This window comes from Sapajus apella, unplaced genomic scaffold (assembly GCF_009761245.1).
Source record: "Sapajus apella isolate SASKATOON/1434 unplaced genomic scaffold, GSC_monkey_1.0 scaffold91, whole genome shotgun sequence".
NCBI classification, from domain to species: domain Eukaryota; kingdom Metazoa; phylum Chordata; class Mammalia; order Primates; family Cebidae; genus Sapajus; species Sapajus apella.
In genome coordinates, this window is record NW_022437031.1 from 5,849,141 (window position 1) to 5,865,078 (window position 15,938).

General features: G+C 56.1%; 1 protein-coding gene across 1 annotated transcript; it reads left to right on the forward strand.

The window, feature by feature from the left end:
- Positions 1-2,184: 2,184 nt before the first annotated feature.
- EFNB1 (ephrin B1) lies at positions 2,185-15,326 on the forward strand. The gene is made up of 5 exons (XM_032255835.1): positions 2,185-3,111; positions 11,791-12,068; positions 12,885-12,977; positions 13,180-13,308; positions 13,422-15,326. The coding sequence occupies exons 1-5, from the start codon at positions 2,984-2,986 to the stop codon at positions 13,832-13,834; spliced, it is 1,041 nt and encodes a 346-aa protein (XP_032111726.1). The 5' UTR covers positions 2,185-2,983; the 3' UTR covers positions 13,835-15,326.
- Positions 15,327-15,938: the final 612 nt, after the last annotated feature.

Below are 15,938 nucleotides of genomic sequence, written 5' to 3' on the forward strand. Positions count from 1 at the left end.
TGGCTGCATAGCCTCATCTCCCCCACCCCCCACCTGGCCTTGGGCTCTCCTCCTGAGATACACCGGGCATGCTGGCTGTGGGTGGGGAAGAAGAATCGAGGCTGGCTCTGGGGTTGGCAGTGGTGGTCTTAGATGAGAAGAATGCTTGGCTGTTGCCAGGAACATAGACGAACTTTCCAGGCCTGGCAACCTCTTGGACTGTGAGGGAAGAGTTCTGGCCAGCCCCAGGATGCCGCTGTCCAGGGATGAACCAGCCTTAACCAGGAATGAACCAAAGAAGCAAAGAACCAAGGATTGGCTGGGAATTTGAGCCAGCATGGTACAGGGGAATGGCCACAGGCTTTGGAGACAGATGTGCCAGGAGTCAAATCCTTCTTTCCCCACTGATCAGCTCGGTGATCTCAGATGAGTCACTTCTCTCTGAGCGTTACTTTCCTCTGTAGGTAAAATGGGGATACTGAAACTCATTTCAAAGGGTTAGAAAAGGAGAAGCATCTAACGTGGCTCTTGATAATAGTAGGCACTCAGTAAGCAGAAGGCCGCTTTCTGTATTCAGGTTCTGATGTCCTACCATGCACTCTGGGGATCCCAGTCTCCCAGCTAGACTATTGGTGTGTCCCTACACCCTGTTCTTCTCATCTATCCTTCCTTACACCCCAATGTAGGGTCCAGCTGAGCTCAGAGACCCCAAACAGCTCATTCTCCGTCCTACCTACCCAGATCCACCTCGCCCTCAAGGGCCTGCCCTTTCTCTTCTATTTGGGAGAACATAAAAAGGGAAAATCTGGGCTCTTCCCACCTCTACGGCCACAAAGATTATCAGAGGATCCAATGAGAAACATAGTAGCTCAGTCACCTATTAAACGTGACGATGGACATGAAACTGCGTGTAAATGGTGGAGCACTTTGGGAATGTTGCTCATCTAATTATCTCCATAAAGAAGCAGTGGGGCGACCGTATATTCTTCGCAGTCCCTAAGCCTACCCCAAACTCAGATATTCCTCCTAGTTCTTTCCCTTCCTCCTCGTACAGGGTGGCAGTTTTTACCAAGGCCACGGCTGTCACAGGTCTTGTGTTCAAGCGCGTGTGCCAGGCTTGGGTATGCCAGGCTCCGTGTGGGAGCTCCGGGTTTGTCCCAGGCGCCCGCAGTGCTATGGCAGTCCAGCAGGGGGAGACATTAGCACGTAGGTACGTCCTCTGGGGTCCGACCAGGGAGAGTGGGTCGGACCGGGAGGGTCTGAGCTATGGGATCGAGCCAAGTTATAAGCAAAGAGGCAAGGCGGGGCGGAGAGAATGGGCCAGGGCTGGGAGACAAAGACCCAGATGGCGAAGCCGGGAGAGTATTCTCGGGGCCAGGATGCCCGCTTTTGCTTTTTCAAAAGGTCCGTGCCCTGTGCTTTTTCCTCTTTGCCCTCGAGGTGTCTTTCTTTATTGACCGGCTCTTTCTCCCCGCGTTTGCCTATCCCGGGACCTTGGCCGCGCCATCGGACAGGACAAGACTAAATCTGGGCTTTAGAGGTCCCACAAAGCTTCCCCGGAAACCTGAGATTCCGAAGGCCCGGTCCGTAGGGGCGACGAACACGCCTTCTCTCCTCACCCCACCCCACCCTGGACCTCGCGCCGCTTCCAACCCCGATCCGGTACTGGACCCTCTCAAGTCTCCCCTTTCCACTGCTTTCACTTTTATGTTCCGGACTCCAGGTCCAAGTGCAGTCAGACAGGACGTTTTGAGGGCGAGAGGAGGAAAGCCCACCAGAGCGTTACGTGGGACTGGACGGGGAGCAGACAGGCTGTCTTTGACAAGGAGGTGGGCACAGAGCAGGACTTCAGGAATCCTGTTGTAAAAAGAGAATGGAAGCACTTTCCTGCGTTACTTGAGACAGGGTCTGTCAGGCCCCGGTCAGTGGGCTGGGGTGTTGACCAGACGCGTGGGGAGGAGAGCAGGCCGGCAGCTCTTGAGAGTGCCAACTTCCCACGGGTTGAGCGCTCTGGGAACAAGACTGAGCGGTACCCAACCCTAACCGCACGAGCCGCACACTCAGATTGGTGCCATCAGGCGCGCGGCGTCCTTAAGAGCTCCCTGAAAGCCCGGCCCCTTCCTACTCTGGGGGCGTGGTATGGGGCAAGGACCCCGCCACGGAGCTTGCTATTGGCTAAGAAAGCAGGGTTGGCCTTGCGTTCGCCTGAGCAAGGGAGTAGACAGCTCAGCGGCAGCGGAGGGACTCTATGCGAGCTGGTCAGCAGTGGGAAGTGTGTGAGCCTCGCACCGGCCGCAGACCCTCGGGCTCGATCGCCCGGGAGCAAGGACTCGGCGACGCGAGGCTGCCGGGCTACCCGGCCGAGGCTTCGGAGGGGCAAACTAATGGGACTGGCTTGTTCGGCAGCATCTCCCCGCTCTTCTAAGTGCACAGAGCAGGGCCCGCGCTGAAGTAGAAGCTGTCGGGGGGCGCGTAGCCCGGAGTCCCAGTGTGGCCCGGAGGAACGGAGCCCGTGCCAGGGCGGCCCAATCGGGAGCCCGGGGAACGAGCTTGTGTTGTGGGGAGACCCCCACTTTTTCCCAGGGACAGCGATCCGGGGACGGTCGAGGCGTCGGGGCGGCCACCGAGACCTCTGCGAGAAGATCCCGTCGGGGAGAGGGCGCGCAGCCCCGAACCGTCTCGCGGAGTCGAGCGGAATCGGGCGGGATCACCCGGGGGCGCAGAGCCCCCGTCGCGCCTCGTGCGGCAGCGGAGAGCCCAGGAGAACGAGCCCTCGGAGGCCGAAGCCCATGCCTGGGTTGGGGGCGGCTGCCCAGTGAGTCCTCCTGGCCGGCCGGGCGGAGAAGAGCGACACCGAAGCCGGCGGGAGGGGAGCACTTCAAGGCCGGCGGCTGCGGAGGATGGGCGCCTGAGCGGCTCCGAGCGCAGCGCGGCAGAGGAAGGCTAGGCGAGCTTTACTGAGGAGGCTTCCGGGGATCCCGAAGTGCAGCCTACTCCTGGGAAGATGGCTCGGCCTGGGCAGCGTTGGCTCGGCAAGTGGCTTGTGGCGATGGTCGTGTGGGCGCTGTGCCGGCTCGCCACGCCGCTGGCTAAGAACCTGGAACCCGTATCCTGGAGCTCCCTTAACCCCAAGTGAGTAACTTATCTGCTGTGGACCCCTGGGTGGGAGGCACTCCTTCGAGGTGAGGCCGCACGCCCCGGGGTGCATTTGGGGAGGTCTTCGGAGGAGGAGCGGCGCCTCATTTTGTCTCCGGCTTTTTCGAGTATGTTTTCCTGAGGGCGGGCGGGCTGAGCAGGGTGCGGCGGGGTGGGGTAGGGGCACTTGGCTGGGTTGTGACCCCTGGGCTTCTCAGCCCTCGCCTCCGCACGTCCTGGATCAAGTCGAGATGGTCGCATCAGGCGGAGCTGGGGAATCCGGGCGCCCGAGCGCGCACCGGAGTGCTGAGTGGAGGCAAGAACGCAGCTCCCTCAGGGGCCCCTGGGAACGTGGTGATTTTCGCTGAGAGCTCCTCCAGGAGCGAGCTTGACTCGGGCGGGGGACAAGGCCAGAACATGGGTTCCTCGTTTGCTTAGCTATGGAGGGAACACAGAGCGGGACCCCGCGCTTGGGGCGAGTGGCAGCGCCAATATCCCCCTGAAGCGCCAAAGAGCCCCACTCGGGCTTCTCCCATTTTCATTTCTCTTTCTTCCCTGTTTGCCTCCCAGGCTTTTTGCTTTGCCGTCTCTTCTTGCCCCCCGCCCCTCCTTTCTCCCTGCCGGGGCGGTAGAAAGGCGGGCGCTGCTCCCAGGCTCACAAAGGCAGCGGGTGGAGAGGGGCGGAGTGGGAGAGTGGTTGCTGGGGGGTGGGGGTTCGATCTAGCGCCCGTCGGGGGTCCAATGGAGCCGGCAGCCGAGCTTCATGGGCCCACCAGGGCGGAGAGTGTCGGCCGTGCTGGCGAGGGAGGTGGGTGGGGAAGGAGCGATTCCTGCCTAGGCAGGTCCTCTTAACCCCCGAGTGTATCCCCCAGTTTGGGGAGCTGTGCTTAGCTTTCCCCAAGGGGTTGAGGGGGCAGTTATATAAAGGAGATCCTTTCTTTTCTTTCTTCTCCTTACCGTGCACAACTACCCCACCGCCACCACACACACAACCCCTCCAAACAACACACACACCTTTCAGGGCGGTGGCTCAGTGGTTTCTGGGCTTTTAGTGGGAAGTCGCTGGGGCTGTTGTAGTGACCTCTGGACCTTCTTCTCTTTTGGCATCCAGGACTCGGGTTGGAACCCAGGGTCAAAATTGCTCTTCCTCTCAGTTTTCTGGAGGTCCCAGCAATGTGCGAACAACCCCACTTAGCAGGAAACTGGGGAGCTTTGACCTGCCCCATCCGTGCTCACTGATTCCTGTATCTCAAATTTCTTCCTGTCCACTCTTGCTGGGTCCCCCTCCCCCACTAACTTCCCAGGCTCCTGCCTACCTGGGTCTCTAGGGTCCCAGGGGCGGTTGATCTCCCAGCCCTGGAGTGGGAGAAGGCAGCTTTAGTTTTCTTGTTCTCAGATTAAGGGAGAGTCCTATTACTGGTTGGTGGGATGGCTAAACCAGGGTCAGGGTAGAGGGCTCTGCTTGGGTACAATGCAAGGGATTGGCAAGAATTTCTCCCCTACCCAGAAGCAGAACTGGGTACAGCACTTTCCTAATAGCAGGGGCCCAAAATGCTCTGGGAGCCCTGGTTTGCTTGAGCCCAGGGGTGAATGTTGTGAAGTACTCTGTTCCCCCTGTAAGGGTGGAGGCTGGAAATGCTCTGTCTTGAGCAAGGAGAGTTGAAATCCGCCTGGGGTAGCCCATCATAGGGGCTCATGGGAGTGACCTAATTGCTCTCTCGGGTCTCTAACCAGAGATAGCACGCAGCTCCACAGCTGGAAAGGAGCCCTCCTGCAGAGTTGGGGGTGCTGGAAGAAACACGATCTGTCTGCACTTCTCCCTTTTTGTGTTCTGAGCTTTTAGTGCTCTGGACTGGTTTACAGGTTTTGGGAGGTGCTGTCCTCTCTGACCCCCCTCCCCATCCACCTCAAGCTGAGGGCAGGCATTTTGGGGTGGGGATGGGGGGTGGCTGAAGACTCCTTAGAACCTGTCCAAATTCCATTCTGTAATTGAGTAGATCTGGGAAGGGTCAGGGACTGATCCTGCTGCACCCCCTTCCATCCAGGCTCAGGGGTCTAGAATGCAGCCACTGCCTGTGTGTGTTGGCTTGTGTGGGGTGGGGGAACAAGAGGACAGGAAGGAGGAACTGCCCTCAGCTCTCCTGGAGCTCTGGGGGCTGCCTCTGCCACCGCACCCAACCCTCAGGCTGCCAAAGCCTTTCAAATAAACAGTCCCTCTCTGTCTCCCTCCCTCTCTGCCTCCTGCCCGAGTTCTCCTCTCAGGCCCAAGTCAGTTCGCCCTCTCACACCCTCTGCGAGCAGCGCTCACCTCCCCTCTCCAGCTAGGCTCGCCTGCTCTGCCTCACTCTCACACTCCCTCTCACTCTTAGTCACTCTCTGCCTCTTTTTCTCAAGTCCTTTTGTTTCTCGCACATGCCCGTGCTCTCCCTTTCAGACTCATTTGCTCTCTTCCCTCCCCTCTTCCTCTCCCAGCTTTTGGTCTCTCTTTTCAGCCCTGTCAGAAGCTGGCAACCCCCCTCCCAAAAAAGAAAATCTCCCAGTGCCTATAAACCCTGCTTAATTGCTTCCTCCTTGGGAAAAAATAAAAATAAAGAAGTGGTGGGGCTGGGGGTCTGCTTCCAGCTTCCAAGGTGCTTGCGGCCGAGCCCCAGTCCTGACTGGGAGGGGAAGCTGGAAGGGCTGGCCCCAAACTCTCAGCCTCTTTCCCAAATTGGTGCTGGGGCCTTCTGGGGTGCTAGTCCCTGAGTGGCAGGAGCTTCTGCCTCCTCGGCCCCTCGTGTCAGATTTGCCCCGTGAGCACAAGGTGGGGGGATGGGTTCGGTCCTGCTTGAGTTTTTTTTAGGAACCTCTGTGTGTGCCTGCGTGTGTGTGTGTGTGTGTGTGTGCATGTGTGTGTGTTGTGAGGCTGTTATCTAAATGGTCCTAGGCGACCCCTCCTGCAGCCTCTTCCCCTGGGAGCTTGGGGCAGCCGGCAGGGCTCACACTTGAGTCCTCAGCCAAGTCCAGCTGCTGCAGTTCAGTCTCTCAGTCCCGTCCTGACCCCTTCCTGCCCCCCACTCAGGTTCCCCCACCTCCAGGGAGTGGGAATGCGCCTGAGATCACATTACAAACGTTCCCTGCAAGGGGGTGGGGGTGGGGGGGTTCAGCTTGGCATCTGGGACCCTTGACTCCAGCATGGGTGGGGGGCAGCTGCAGACCCTAACCCATGCTTGCCTGCTCCAAGCCAAAGTGTTGGCCCCAGCCCCAGACAGCTGTTCCAGCTCATAGTCCTGGGGAGGCCAGCTCAGGGGGCCCTTTTCTGGGGTGGTTAGGGACCTGACCTCGTCTACTCTGTGGCTGATTGGCCACAGGTGGAGGCCTGAGAGTGATGGGAACCCAGCAGCTCCTAAAGTCCCCTGTTCCCCTGCCTCCCCACTCCCACACAGGGCAGCAGGGCAAGGGCAAGAAGGACCTGTGAGGCTGGGGTGGGGACTGAATCGAGAGTTCTCTTTCTTCCCTTGGGCTCTCTGTTGCCTCATCCGCTCAGGTGAATGGGGATGGGTAGGCCCTGGATACTATGGCGCATCACTGTTTTCTGGGGTTAGGGACTAAAAGAGAGAGAGTGGGCCAGCCAGGAGGCTGCTAGTTGCCATGGGAACACCAGGTTTGGGGGAGCGTCCACTCTGATTATTAGGGGAGCTGAGATATGGGGGTGCTCACCAGCCACATTCTGGGTTCCTTGTCCCACAGCCCATAGTAGCCCCTCTGGGGTGTGTTTCCTGGGCATTGTTTTGGGTCAGGGTGCTGGCAGCCAGGAATGTAAGCTCCTTCAGCTTTTTACTTCTAAATAATGCTGTGTTTGGCATGCTAACTAATAGGCAGGCGGCACCTTGCTACTTACAATGCATTCTCATATATGATCTCATCGGATGCTCCCAACAGCCTTGGGAAGTAGGTATTGGCCCCATTTTCCAGATAAGAAGGCATATGCCCAGACAAGGGAAGTGGCTTGTCTAAGGTCAGTCAATGACTTGCCTATGGGGGCGGAGCTGTGCTGTGTGCCATTCATTCCTGCTGCCTTGAAATGTAGGAGAGACAGGAATTCAAGGTGGGGTTTGGGAAGAGGCCTGGCTCCCTGCCCCTGAGTTCCCCTCTCACCTGGCAAGTGTGCAAGCATCTGTCCTTGTGACTCAGGTCCTGTCTGTGTGGGGTGAGCAGTGCTCCAACTTCCTCATTTGACTTTGCTAGGCCTACCTCCCAGGGCCTACTGCTTGGGTGACCTGAACTAAAGGCAGCCAGCTCACTGCCTTGCACACTCCCTGCAGAGCCCTGAGTAGCACCTTTGGTTCCTCTCTGAGCCAAGAATCTCTCTTCTCAGGGACCCCACAGAAAGCGGACATTGACATCGGGAAGTAGATGTTAAATTCCTAATGGACACTAGCTTTAGCCAGGTAGGGCAGACGGAAGGGCATAGTTCAGTGGAGGTGGGGAGGGTGACTTCCTCCAGGACTCTCCTGGCTTCCCTGCCTCCGACAGAGCTGTGTGTGCCAGGACCCAGCTGCTGTTCCTGCCCACCCACGCCTGGGCGGGCACTGCTGGGACACGCCAGGCCTGCTCCTGCCAGCCTTGGGGGCTGGGTGGAGCTGGGGGAGTGAAAGAGGAGCCTTTAATTTGGGGGCTCCCCACCCTAGCTGGGATGAGAGCAGACTTGAGCTCTGGCTTGGGGTCTGTCCTCCATTGGTCTTGCCACCCTGTGGGGTGCAGGCACAGTGGTGATGGGGTCACTGAATCGAGGTTGAGGCTAGAGTCTTCTACCAGACCTGGGCTTGCATGGCCTGGAACCAGGCTCCCCCTTTGGCCATTATCTGGCCACAAGTTGCTGGAGCCTGAGAAAAGAGTGACAGGGAAAGAAGTATAGACCTGGTGGGATATGGGCAGCTTTCTGGGCAAGACCCTCCTAGCAGCAAGCTCTTCCTGCCCCCTGTAAATTGTATTCATATGGGTGGAGAAGAGCTTACCTGGAGAAAACAAGGAGGGGGCTATTGGTTAGTTGGTTTCTGGCCAGTCCAAGGCCGTGGAGGCTACTGTTCCCAGACCCTTCAGGCTTTTCATATCCCAGGATTCTTTGTAGCAGTCATGGCATGGCTTCTAAGCTTCCAAGCTAGGTAGAAAGGCTGAAGGTAGAACTTCTGCTAGGGTGGAGGGGAAGAGGCGAAATAGTTTAGGCTGCCTCCCCCAAGTCCTTTAACTACCTGGAGTGGCTCCCTGGGGTCCCAGGGCTATCAGAGGCTGGAGAGGGAAGGCCTCAGGGGTTACCATGGCGACCTGCTTCAGGCTTCCTGCTGGGCCATGTCAATCCCTTTATTTTTCAGAAAAGGGCTTTGTCTGGGGGTGGACCCAGGCAGGAAAGCTTGGCTTGGTCATGAGGTGGGGGGAAGTAAGGTGGTGGGGGATAAAGAGTTTCACTTGGGGACATCTCTTCCTCCTCTTCCCTTACTCCTACTCCTAATCTGGTAAAAGGAAAGACCTGTAGGGTCCCCCTTTGAAGTATGACTAGTGTTATACCTAGCTTTGGGCTTCACTCACACTGGCTACAAACCCATCCCTCGTGGCCCCTCACCACTCTTTTGGGCTTCTGACAGGCCAAGATGAAGTTTGCCCAGTGGTAGGGAAGATGCTAAGAAAGTTACCAGTACAGGAGGATCAGAGTCAGGGAAGGCAGGTCTCATCAGGCTCCGCTCCCTTCTGTACTTTAGGGGAAGGTGAGTTTCCCTCTGCCAGCTGCTATGCAAATGAACTAATGAATATTTATGAAGTCTGTTCACTGAGGTTGAAGAGACTCTGAGGGGTGTTGGGGGCAATAGTTCTCTCTTCTCCCCCCTCCTCCATCATGTAGACATCTGTTTCCTCAATGCCTCTGGCTTCAAGGTAGAACCCCAATTAGCTAGAAGCCCTGTTCCAATTCCAGGGCTCCGGAGTCTGGGTGGCAATGGGAGACTGCACTTGGGGCAGACAGGACTCCCTGGTGAGTAAGCCAGAACCGAGTGGTTAGAAAGGTGAGCTGGCTTGTCTCCCTTTCCGTGCCCTCTATGTAGCTGCATATATATATATGTGTTGTTGAGATGCAACTGTACAAGGATTCAGGCAATGTTTTAGGCCCTCTTAGACCCATAGGGTTACTGTCCTGGGCAAGTTTAGACCCCTCTCTTCAATGGGGACATTCATCTGATCATTCATTCCCTCACATGAAGGGCCTGGACTCCTCAGTTCCTGCTGGTTCTAAGATGTGAGCAGTTGTCTAATCCTCCCATCTGGATGGAACTGTTGTGAGCATTGGAAAGGGGAAAATGCCTGGAGAATTCTAGAGGCTTTGGGGAAACTTGTTGGCTTTGTATGGTGCATGGGACAGGGTGTTGTATCTGAAATGTTTCTCCAGGCTTCCATCCCCTGCCTACTTCCTTTCTGGGCCCCATATAGTTAGGTACTAGTGGGGAGGCCATCTCATTCTGGCTTTTACCCTCCTGCACATCAAGATGGCAGCTCCCAACTTGGTGGAGCCTCACTCGACACGGAGGAAGGGCTGCTTTTCTTCATCCACTTCATCCATGTGGTTACTTCCCCTCTTCACCTACTTAGGTATCATTTCCCTCCTTCCGATGAGGGCATAGGTTTGGCATTGCAAAGGCATTTTCCCAGAGCTCCCAGTAGACCCTTATTGCTTGTTGTCCCTTTGGTGTAATGGGCCCTCAGGAAATGGAACCACTCTCTTCTCAGATGATTGCAGTAGCCTGTGAACTGGTGCTTGACACTGTCAGCTTCATTCTCTTTAAGCACTGCCTGCAGCCCTCCACTGTTCTTTCTGCTCTGAGAGCCTGTCTCCAATGGGATGATACCCACCTTGCTTGCGGTGACCCGTAAGGCCTTTCAGTCTGGCCCTAGGTGAAATTTTCTACTTCTTCTTCTGTTCCTCTCTCCTCACTCCCAAGCCAAGCTGGACCAATCACTGGACTGGGCTTTGTGTCCTAGCCACTGCGGTCCACTGCTGTCTACTCTTGCTGTGTGTTGACTTCTTATTCCTCACCCAAGACCCACTCTCATCCTGCCTTTCCTGTGGATCCATCTCTGACCATCCTGGTCAGATGTGCTATCTGCTTCCTCTCCGTGCCTCCAGCCCTTTCTGCTTGAATCATCATCCTCAGACGTACCTACAGATAGCCTGGTGCTGTCTGTCTCTAGGGGGTGGGCTATTTAGTTTTATAACCCAAACTGGACAGTAAAGTCCTAGATGATGGAGCCATATCTTCTCTTCCCAGTTCCACTCTAAAATATGAGACTGAGCTCATAGGTACTTAGTGTTATTAACTGACCTCCTGCCTCTTGGGAGACTGCTTTGAACACCTGTTGTATGCTATGTGTTCTCCATGTGCTGCCTTATCTCCCCACCACAATATTGGAAGGTAGGGGCTCTTGCCACCCTCACTTTACAAGCGAGGAAACTGAAGCTCAGAGAGATCAGGCAGCTCATCTGAGGTCACAGAGTTAGTAAGGGCCTAGCTTTGGAATCTGATTCTAAAGTCTGTGTTCTTTTTCCTACATAGTTTTGCCTTGCCCTCAGCACCAGCCTGTCCAGGCTCAGAAATGGCCAACAGAGCACCATTTTCTTTCTGTGTGCTTAGGCAAAGACAGAGTCCTATGGATAGGTAGTCCTGGGCAGCTGACCCTCCCTGCTTTCCCCCAATGCCTGGCCTTCTGGATTAGAACATGAACCTGGCTCAGAAGGCATTTGTCCATCTCCTCTCAGGAGCTAGAGTAGGACCACCATAAAAGTGAGGGGTTGGGATACAGATGCGTGGAATTACTGAGGCCCTGTCTTCTGTGATCTGCTATCTCTGGTTGAGCCCTTTCTCTTCTCCTCTGTTCTTTTTAGGAATGAGATAAATCAAGTTTATGGATTCAGGCTCTTGCATTTTGAAGGTGAAATGAATTTGCCAGTAGGACAATGGGCAGTGGGAATGAGGAGAGCCGCACCTGGCCAGAGACAGTGGCCATCATCCCTTGGCTCCAGGCGATGCCTGTTTCGATCTTTCTATCATGCCCAAGATTAGTAAGGATGGGGGAGACGACATGGGTCCCAGACAGATTGAGCTCCCCTAGCCTTTGGCTGGGAGCTATGGGGGCGGTGACTAAGACATGTGTGGACTTGCTCTGTGTGTGTATGTGTGTGTGTGTGTGTGTGTGTGTGTGTGCGTGTGCGTGTGTGTGTGTGTGTGTGCGTGTGTGTGGGTATAGGGGAGGCGGTAGCAGTGGTCATGAAGGAATGTTTGTTGGGAGTGGGAGTATAAGGCTGCCACCTCCAGGTAGCATGGGCCTGACACTTTGGTACCCAGCCCATTAGCCACGTCAGCCCCCTGCGGAAATGCCACATTAGGACAAAGGGCTCCCCCAGCCAGGCAGTGCTCCACCCTGCCGAGCAGTCAGAGCCTGGCAGCCTTGCCCATGGGCCACCCCTTCCACACCCTGCTGGGAGTGTGGTTCTCTGTCCCCACCCCCAGCCTGAGGATGGAGGAAGGGCAGAAGGCCTGCTCTTGCCATCTCCACCCAGTAGGCCCGGCCCGGCTCTCCTCCGCTTCCCTGGTTCTGGAATGGCCTGGGGCCACCTCCAACCCTGAGGCTGACCATCTTCTTCCTTCTGGGCAGGTTCCTGAGTGGGAAGGGCTTGGTGATCTATCCCAAGATTGGAGACAAGCTGGACATCATCTGCCCCCGAGCAGAAGCAGGGCGGCCCTATGAGTACTACAAGCTGTACCTGGTGCGGCCTGAGCAGGCAGCTGCCTGTAGCACGGTGCTCGACCCCAACGTGTTGGTCACCTGCAATAGGCCAGAGCAGGAAATACGCTTTACCATCAAGTTCCAGGAGTTCAGCCCCAACTACATGGGCCTGGAGTTCAAGAAGCACCATGATTACTACATTACCTGTGAGTCCTGCCCATCCCATCCTCTGGTTCTCTCCCTGGGCTTAACTCTTTCCTCTCCTGTAGCAGTGGGAGCTTCTAGGTTGTGCAGTGCTATTGCACATAGTTAAGGCCCTGTCGGATCTGTCTTCTTTGAAGACTGGCATGTTCTTCTCCTAGCTTGGCCTTGGAATTCTGGCCCCAACATTTCCCAAGTGGCCTGCCGCTAGCTCACCTTGGCTCCAGGGGTTGGGCAGGAGAAGCCTCCAATTCATGTTGCTTCTCTCTTATTTTCTTTGCCCACCGAAGTTCTAATCTTGGGAATGGCAGCATTTGCAGGCCCCTTTGGGATCAGCCAGCTATTCAGCCTTTTTCTTCAAGGGAAACTGAGGCCCCAAAGGGTGAATGGGCTTCTTGCCTTAGATCACACAGTGAGTTAGAGATAGGATCAGGACTCCAACCCAGTTCTCTTGATTCCTACTGCAGAATTCCTTTCAGGCTATGTAGAAGCCCCTACTATGATCCCGGTTTTAATTGCTTTGCCTCTGAACAAGTTCTCCCAGGGGAAGGCAGACCTTACTGAGGGGCTATGGCCTGCTCAGATACAGGAGCAGTGCTCCTGGGGTTGGGGGCTGGTTCTTGGCCTGGGCTGGACTAGGCCACTCTGTTCCTAGTAGGAGGGAAGAAAATGAACAGGTTCATTGGTAGTTGGGAGCTACTTGTCTCTCCCGACTGCAGTTTCTATCCCTGTTGGCTGAGGCAGCACTGGAGTTTCTGGGTAATGCCGGTAGACCTTTCTCTCTTCCTGACTTCTGTGACTTCTCTGGCCTCTTCCTGCAGCAACATCCAATGGAAGCCTGGAGGGGCTGGAGAACCGGGAGGGGGGTGTGTGCCGCACGCGCACCATGAAGATCATCATGAAGGTTGGGCAAGGTGAGTGCCTAATCTGAGGGGCCCCCACCCCACCCTGTAAGGCCTTTGGAACAGATGTTCCTAGCTGGGTGCAGGTTTATTAGGAGTAGGGGAATGGGCATAGGGTTACAGTATCCAGGCCATTCTTGGCCCACCCTTGAAGACTGAGGGCACCTGTGCTGGCCAGGTCCCTTCCTCTCACCTGTCCTCCCTCCACCCTCAGATCCCAATGCTGTGATGCCTGAGCAGCTGACTACCAGCCGGCCCAGCAAGGAGGCAGACAACACTGTCAAGATGGCCACACAGGCCCCTGGGGGTCGGGGCTCCCTGGGTGACTCTGATGGCAAGCATGGTAAGGATATATGTGTTTCCCAGAGTTCAGGAGTCATTGCGCTGTTGTCCTGTTTCTGAAGAAATGCAAGCTGGGCCTGGCCTGAAATTCCTCCCTTCCCTTCCCTTCCTCAGAGACTGTGAACCAGGAAGAGAAGAGTGGCCCAGGTGCAAGTGGGGGCGGCAGCGGGGACCCCGATGGCTTCTTCAACTCCAAGGTGGCGTTGTTCGCGGCCGTCGGTGCTGGTTGCGTCATCTTCCTGCTCATCATCATCTTCCTGACGGTCCTGCTACTGAAGCTACGCAAGCGGCACCGCAAGCACACGCAGCAGCGGGCGGCTGCCCTCTCGCTTAGTACCCTGGCCAGTCCCAAGGGGGGCAGTGGCACAGCGGGCACCGAGCCCAGCGACATCATCATTCCCTTACGGACTACAGAGAACAACTACTGCCCCCACTATGAGAAGGTGAGTGGGGACTACGGGCACCCCGTCTACATCGTCCAGGAGATGCCACCCCAGAGCCCAGCAAACATCTACTACAAGGTCTGAGTGCGCGGCGTGGCCTCAGGCCCTCGAGGGACAGTCGGCCTGGACCGGACCTCTCCTTTTGCCCCCACGCCCCCTCCCCTCGCCAGCTGTGCCCACCTTTGTATTTAGTTTTGTAGTTTCTTGGCTTTTATAATCCCCCTTTTTCCCTGCCCCCTGGGCTTCGGAGGGGGGTGCTTGTGCCCCTAACCCCCATGCTCTTGTGCCTTCCCCCTCTGGCCAGGCCTCTGGGCTCTGTGGGGGCGCCCCTTCTTGGAGGGCAGGGCTGGATGCTGATGGACAGCAGACGGGGAGACTGTTCCCTGGCCCTGCCTCTCCCTCGCCCCCCTTGCCCCCTTCCCAGGACTGCTTGTCCGCTATCATCACTGTTTTTAATGCTTTTGTGTTCATTTTTTAGCTGTCAACTCATTTTCATCTGTTTTTTGAAGAAAAATGGACAAATGTAAAAGGCAGCCCCTCCCCAAGCTTTGTGAGCCTGGCCCGAGTCAGTATAAGAGGGCCTGGGGCACAATGTGGTCAGCCAGGAAGCCTAGGATGCTGTTTCTTTTATAGACTCCTTGGTATTTCTGGCGGGGTAAGGGGCAGGCCAGGGCTGTTCCTGTCCATGAGGGAAGAGGAAAGTGCCACTGGGCAAGGTGTCCCACCCTCCCCTCTTGACCCTCCTTCTACGGAGCTTATACTGGCAATGGGGTAGTCACTGCCACCCTTCCACCAAAAAAAAAAATCCCTTCCTTGTGGGATTCTTGGGCATCTCCTGCCTCCCTCACTCTCACGGTAATTAATGTCTTAATTGGCTGTTGCCTGGGGAACAGGAGAGCTGCTGCAGGCAGATGACCTCATGGGGGGTGGAGGGAGGTGAGGTGCTCAGGTGGCTATTTGCCCTGAAGAGCTGGGATTTTTTCCCCCACCCCCCGCACTGTTCTCTCCTTACCTTTGGCATCCTTTGGCCTGGTGGGGAAACAGAGGCCCAGGGTGGAGACCTAAGCGGGTATAAGGCCAGGTGGCCTGCTCCTTTTCTGGGTCCTAGCACAGGTGGGCAACCCCCACCCAACCCAGCTCCTGCTGCTCTCCCAGTCTTGGGCTGGGGCCTGGAAAGAGGAAGAGGCTGCCTGGGGCTGGGTCAGCCCGCTGTGCACTTTGACCCCAGTTCCTTGCCAGCACGGCTGCTAACAGACTGCCACTTGAGTGTGCCTTGCAGGCACTCCCAGAGCAGCCATGGAAGGAGCTGGGCCTCACACCATCCACCTCCACACTGCCTCCTGGCCAGCTGCCCACCCCGGTGCCAGGTGGGAGAGGGAGCAGAACAGCCAGCCCCTTCCAGGTGGCAGTCGGAGGGGTTTTTGTTTTTGTTTCTGTTGCCATTTGTGTAAATACTAGTCTTTTTGGAAAAAAATAATGTAAAGATGTTTTGTATAAACTCTGAATTATTTTCTTGTTGCTTTTTTCTTAGAAAAAAAAAATGAGAACAAAAAAAAAAATTAACCACATGGAGAAATGGGTGTAAAATGGTGTCGTGATGTTGGGAAATGGAGTGTGAGAGTTGTGTGTGTTTGTGTGGTGGGGTGTATATGTGTGTGCTTTCCTGTGCCCAAACCACTGGTAACTGGGGCACGTACAGGAAGAGGGTCGCTATCCTAGTGGAACAAGATGTTTTAGTGCCCTATGCCTCTCTTGCCACTCCCCTCACCCCAGGTTTTTCTGTTCTCTTGTTCTGCTGTCGTGGAGCCTGGGGCCATTTACCCTGTTCATCCTGTCACCTCTGTGGCATAGGCCATGGGCATCTGCCCGGTCTGGCACAGGCTCAGCTAGAGAGGGTTGATGGAGGAGGGGATGTTCCCATGGGGACCTGGGTGTGTCCACAAGTACTGCCACCACCTAGCTGGGGATAGATCTGGGACCTGCTGGCAGGCCCAGCCCTGCCCTGCCTCAGGACGCCTGGAGGTGAATAGAAATAACTTCCCAAGATCTGAGCTTCAGCTGCGGTCTACTGGGTATCGGGCCTGCTTCAGGCTGCCCAGTCTACCTCTCAGCCAGAAGAATCTTGCTTCTGAGCTGGGCCACCCCATAGCCACCACCATGGCATAGTTGGGGGCTTCTGGCTGGCAGT

Bases quoted from the DNA above. Each gene is read 5' to 3' on its own strand.
- EFNB1 (XM_032255835.1), top strand. From the start codon at position 2,984: ATGGCTCGGCCTGGGCAGCGTTGGCTCGGCAAGTGGCTTGTGGCGATG. The intron at 12,069-12,884 runs GTGAGTCCTGCC...CTCTTCCTGCAG, and splicing joins CCATGATTACTACATTACCT to CAACATCCAATGGAAGCCTG. The intron at 13,309-13,421 runs GTAAGGATATAT...TCCCTTCCTCAG, and splicing joins TGACTCTGATGGCAAGCATG to AGACTGTGAACCAGGAAGAG.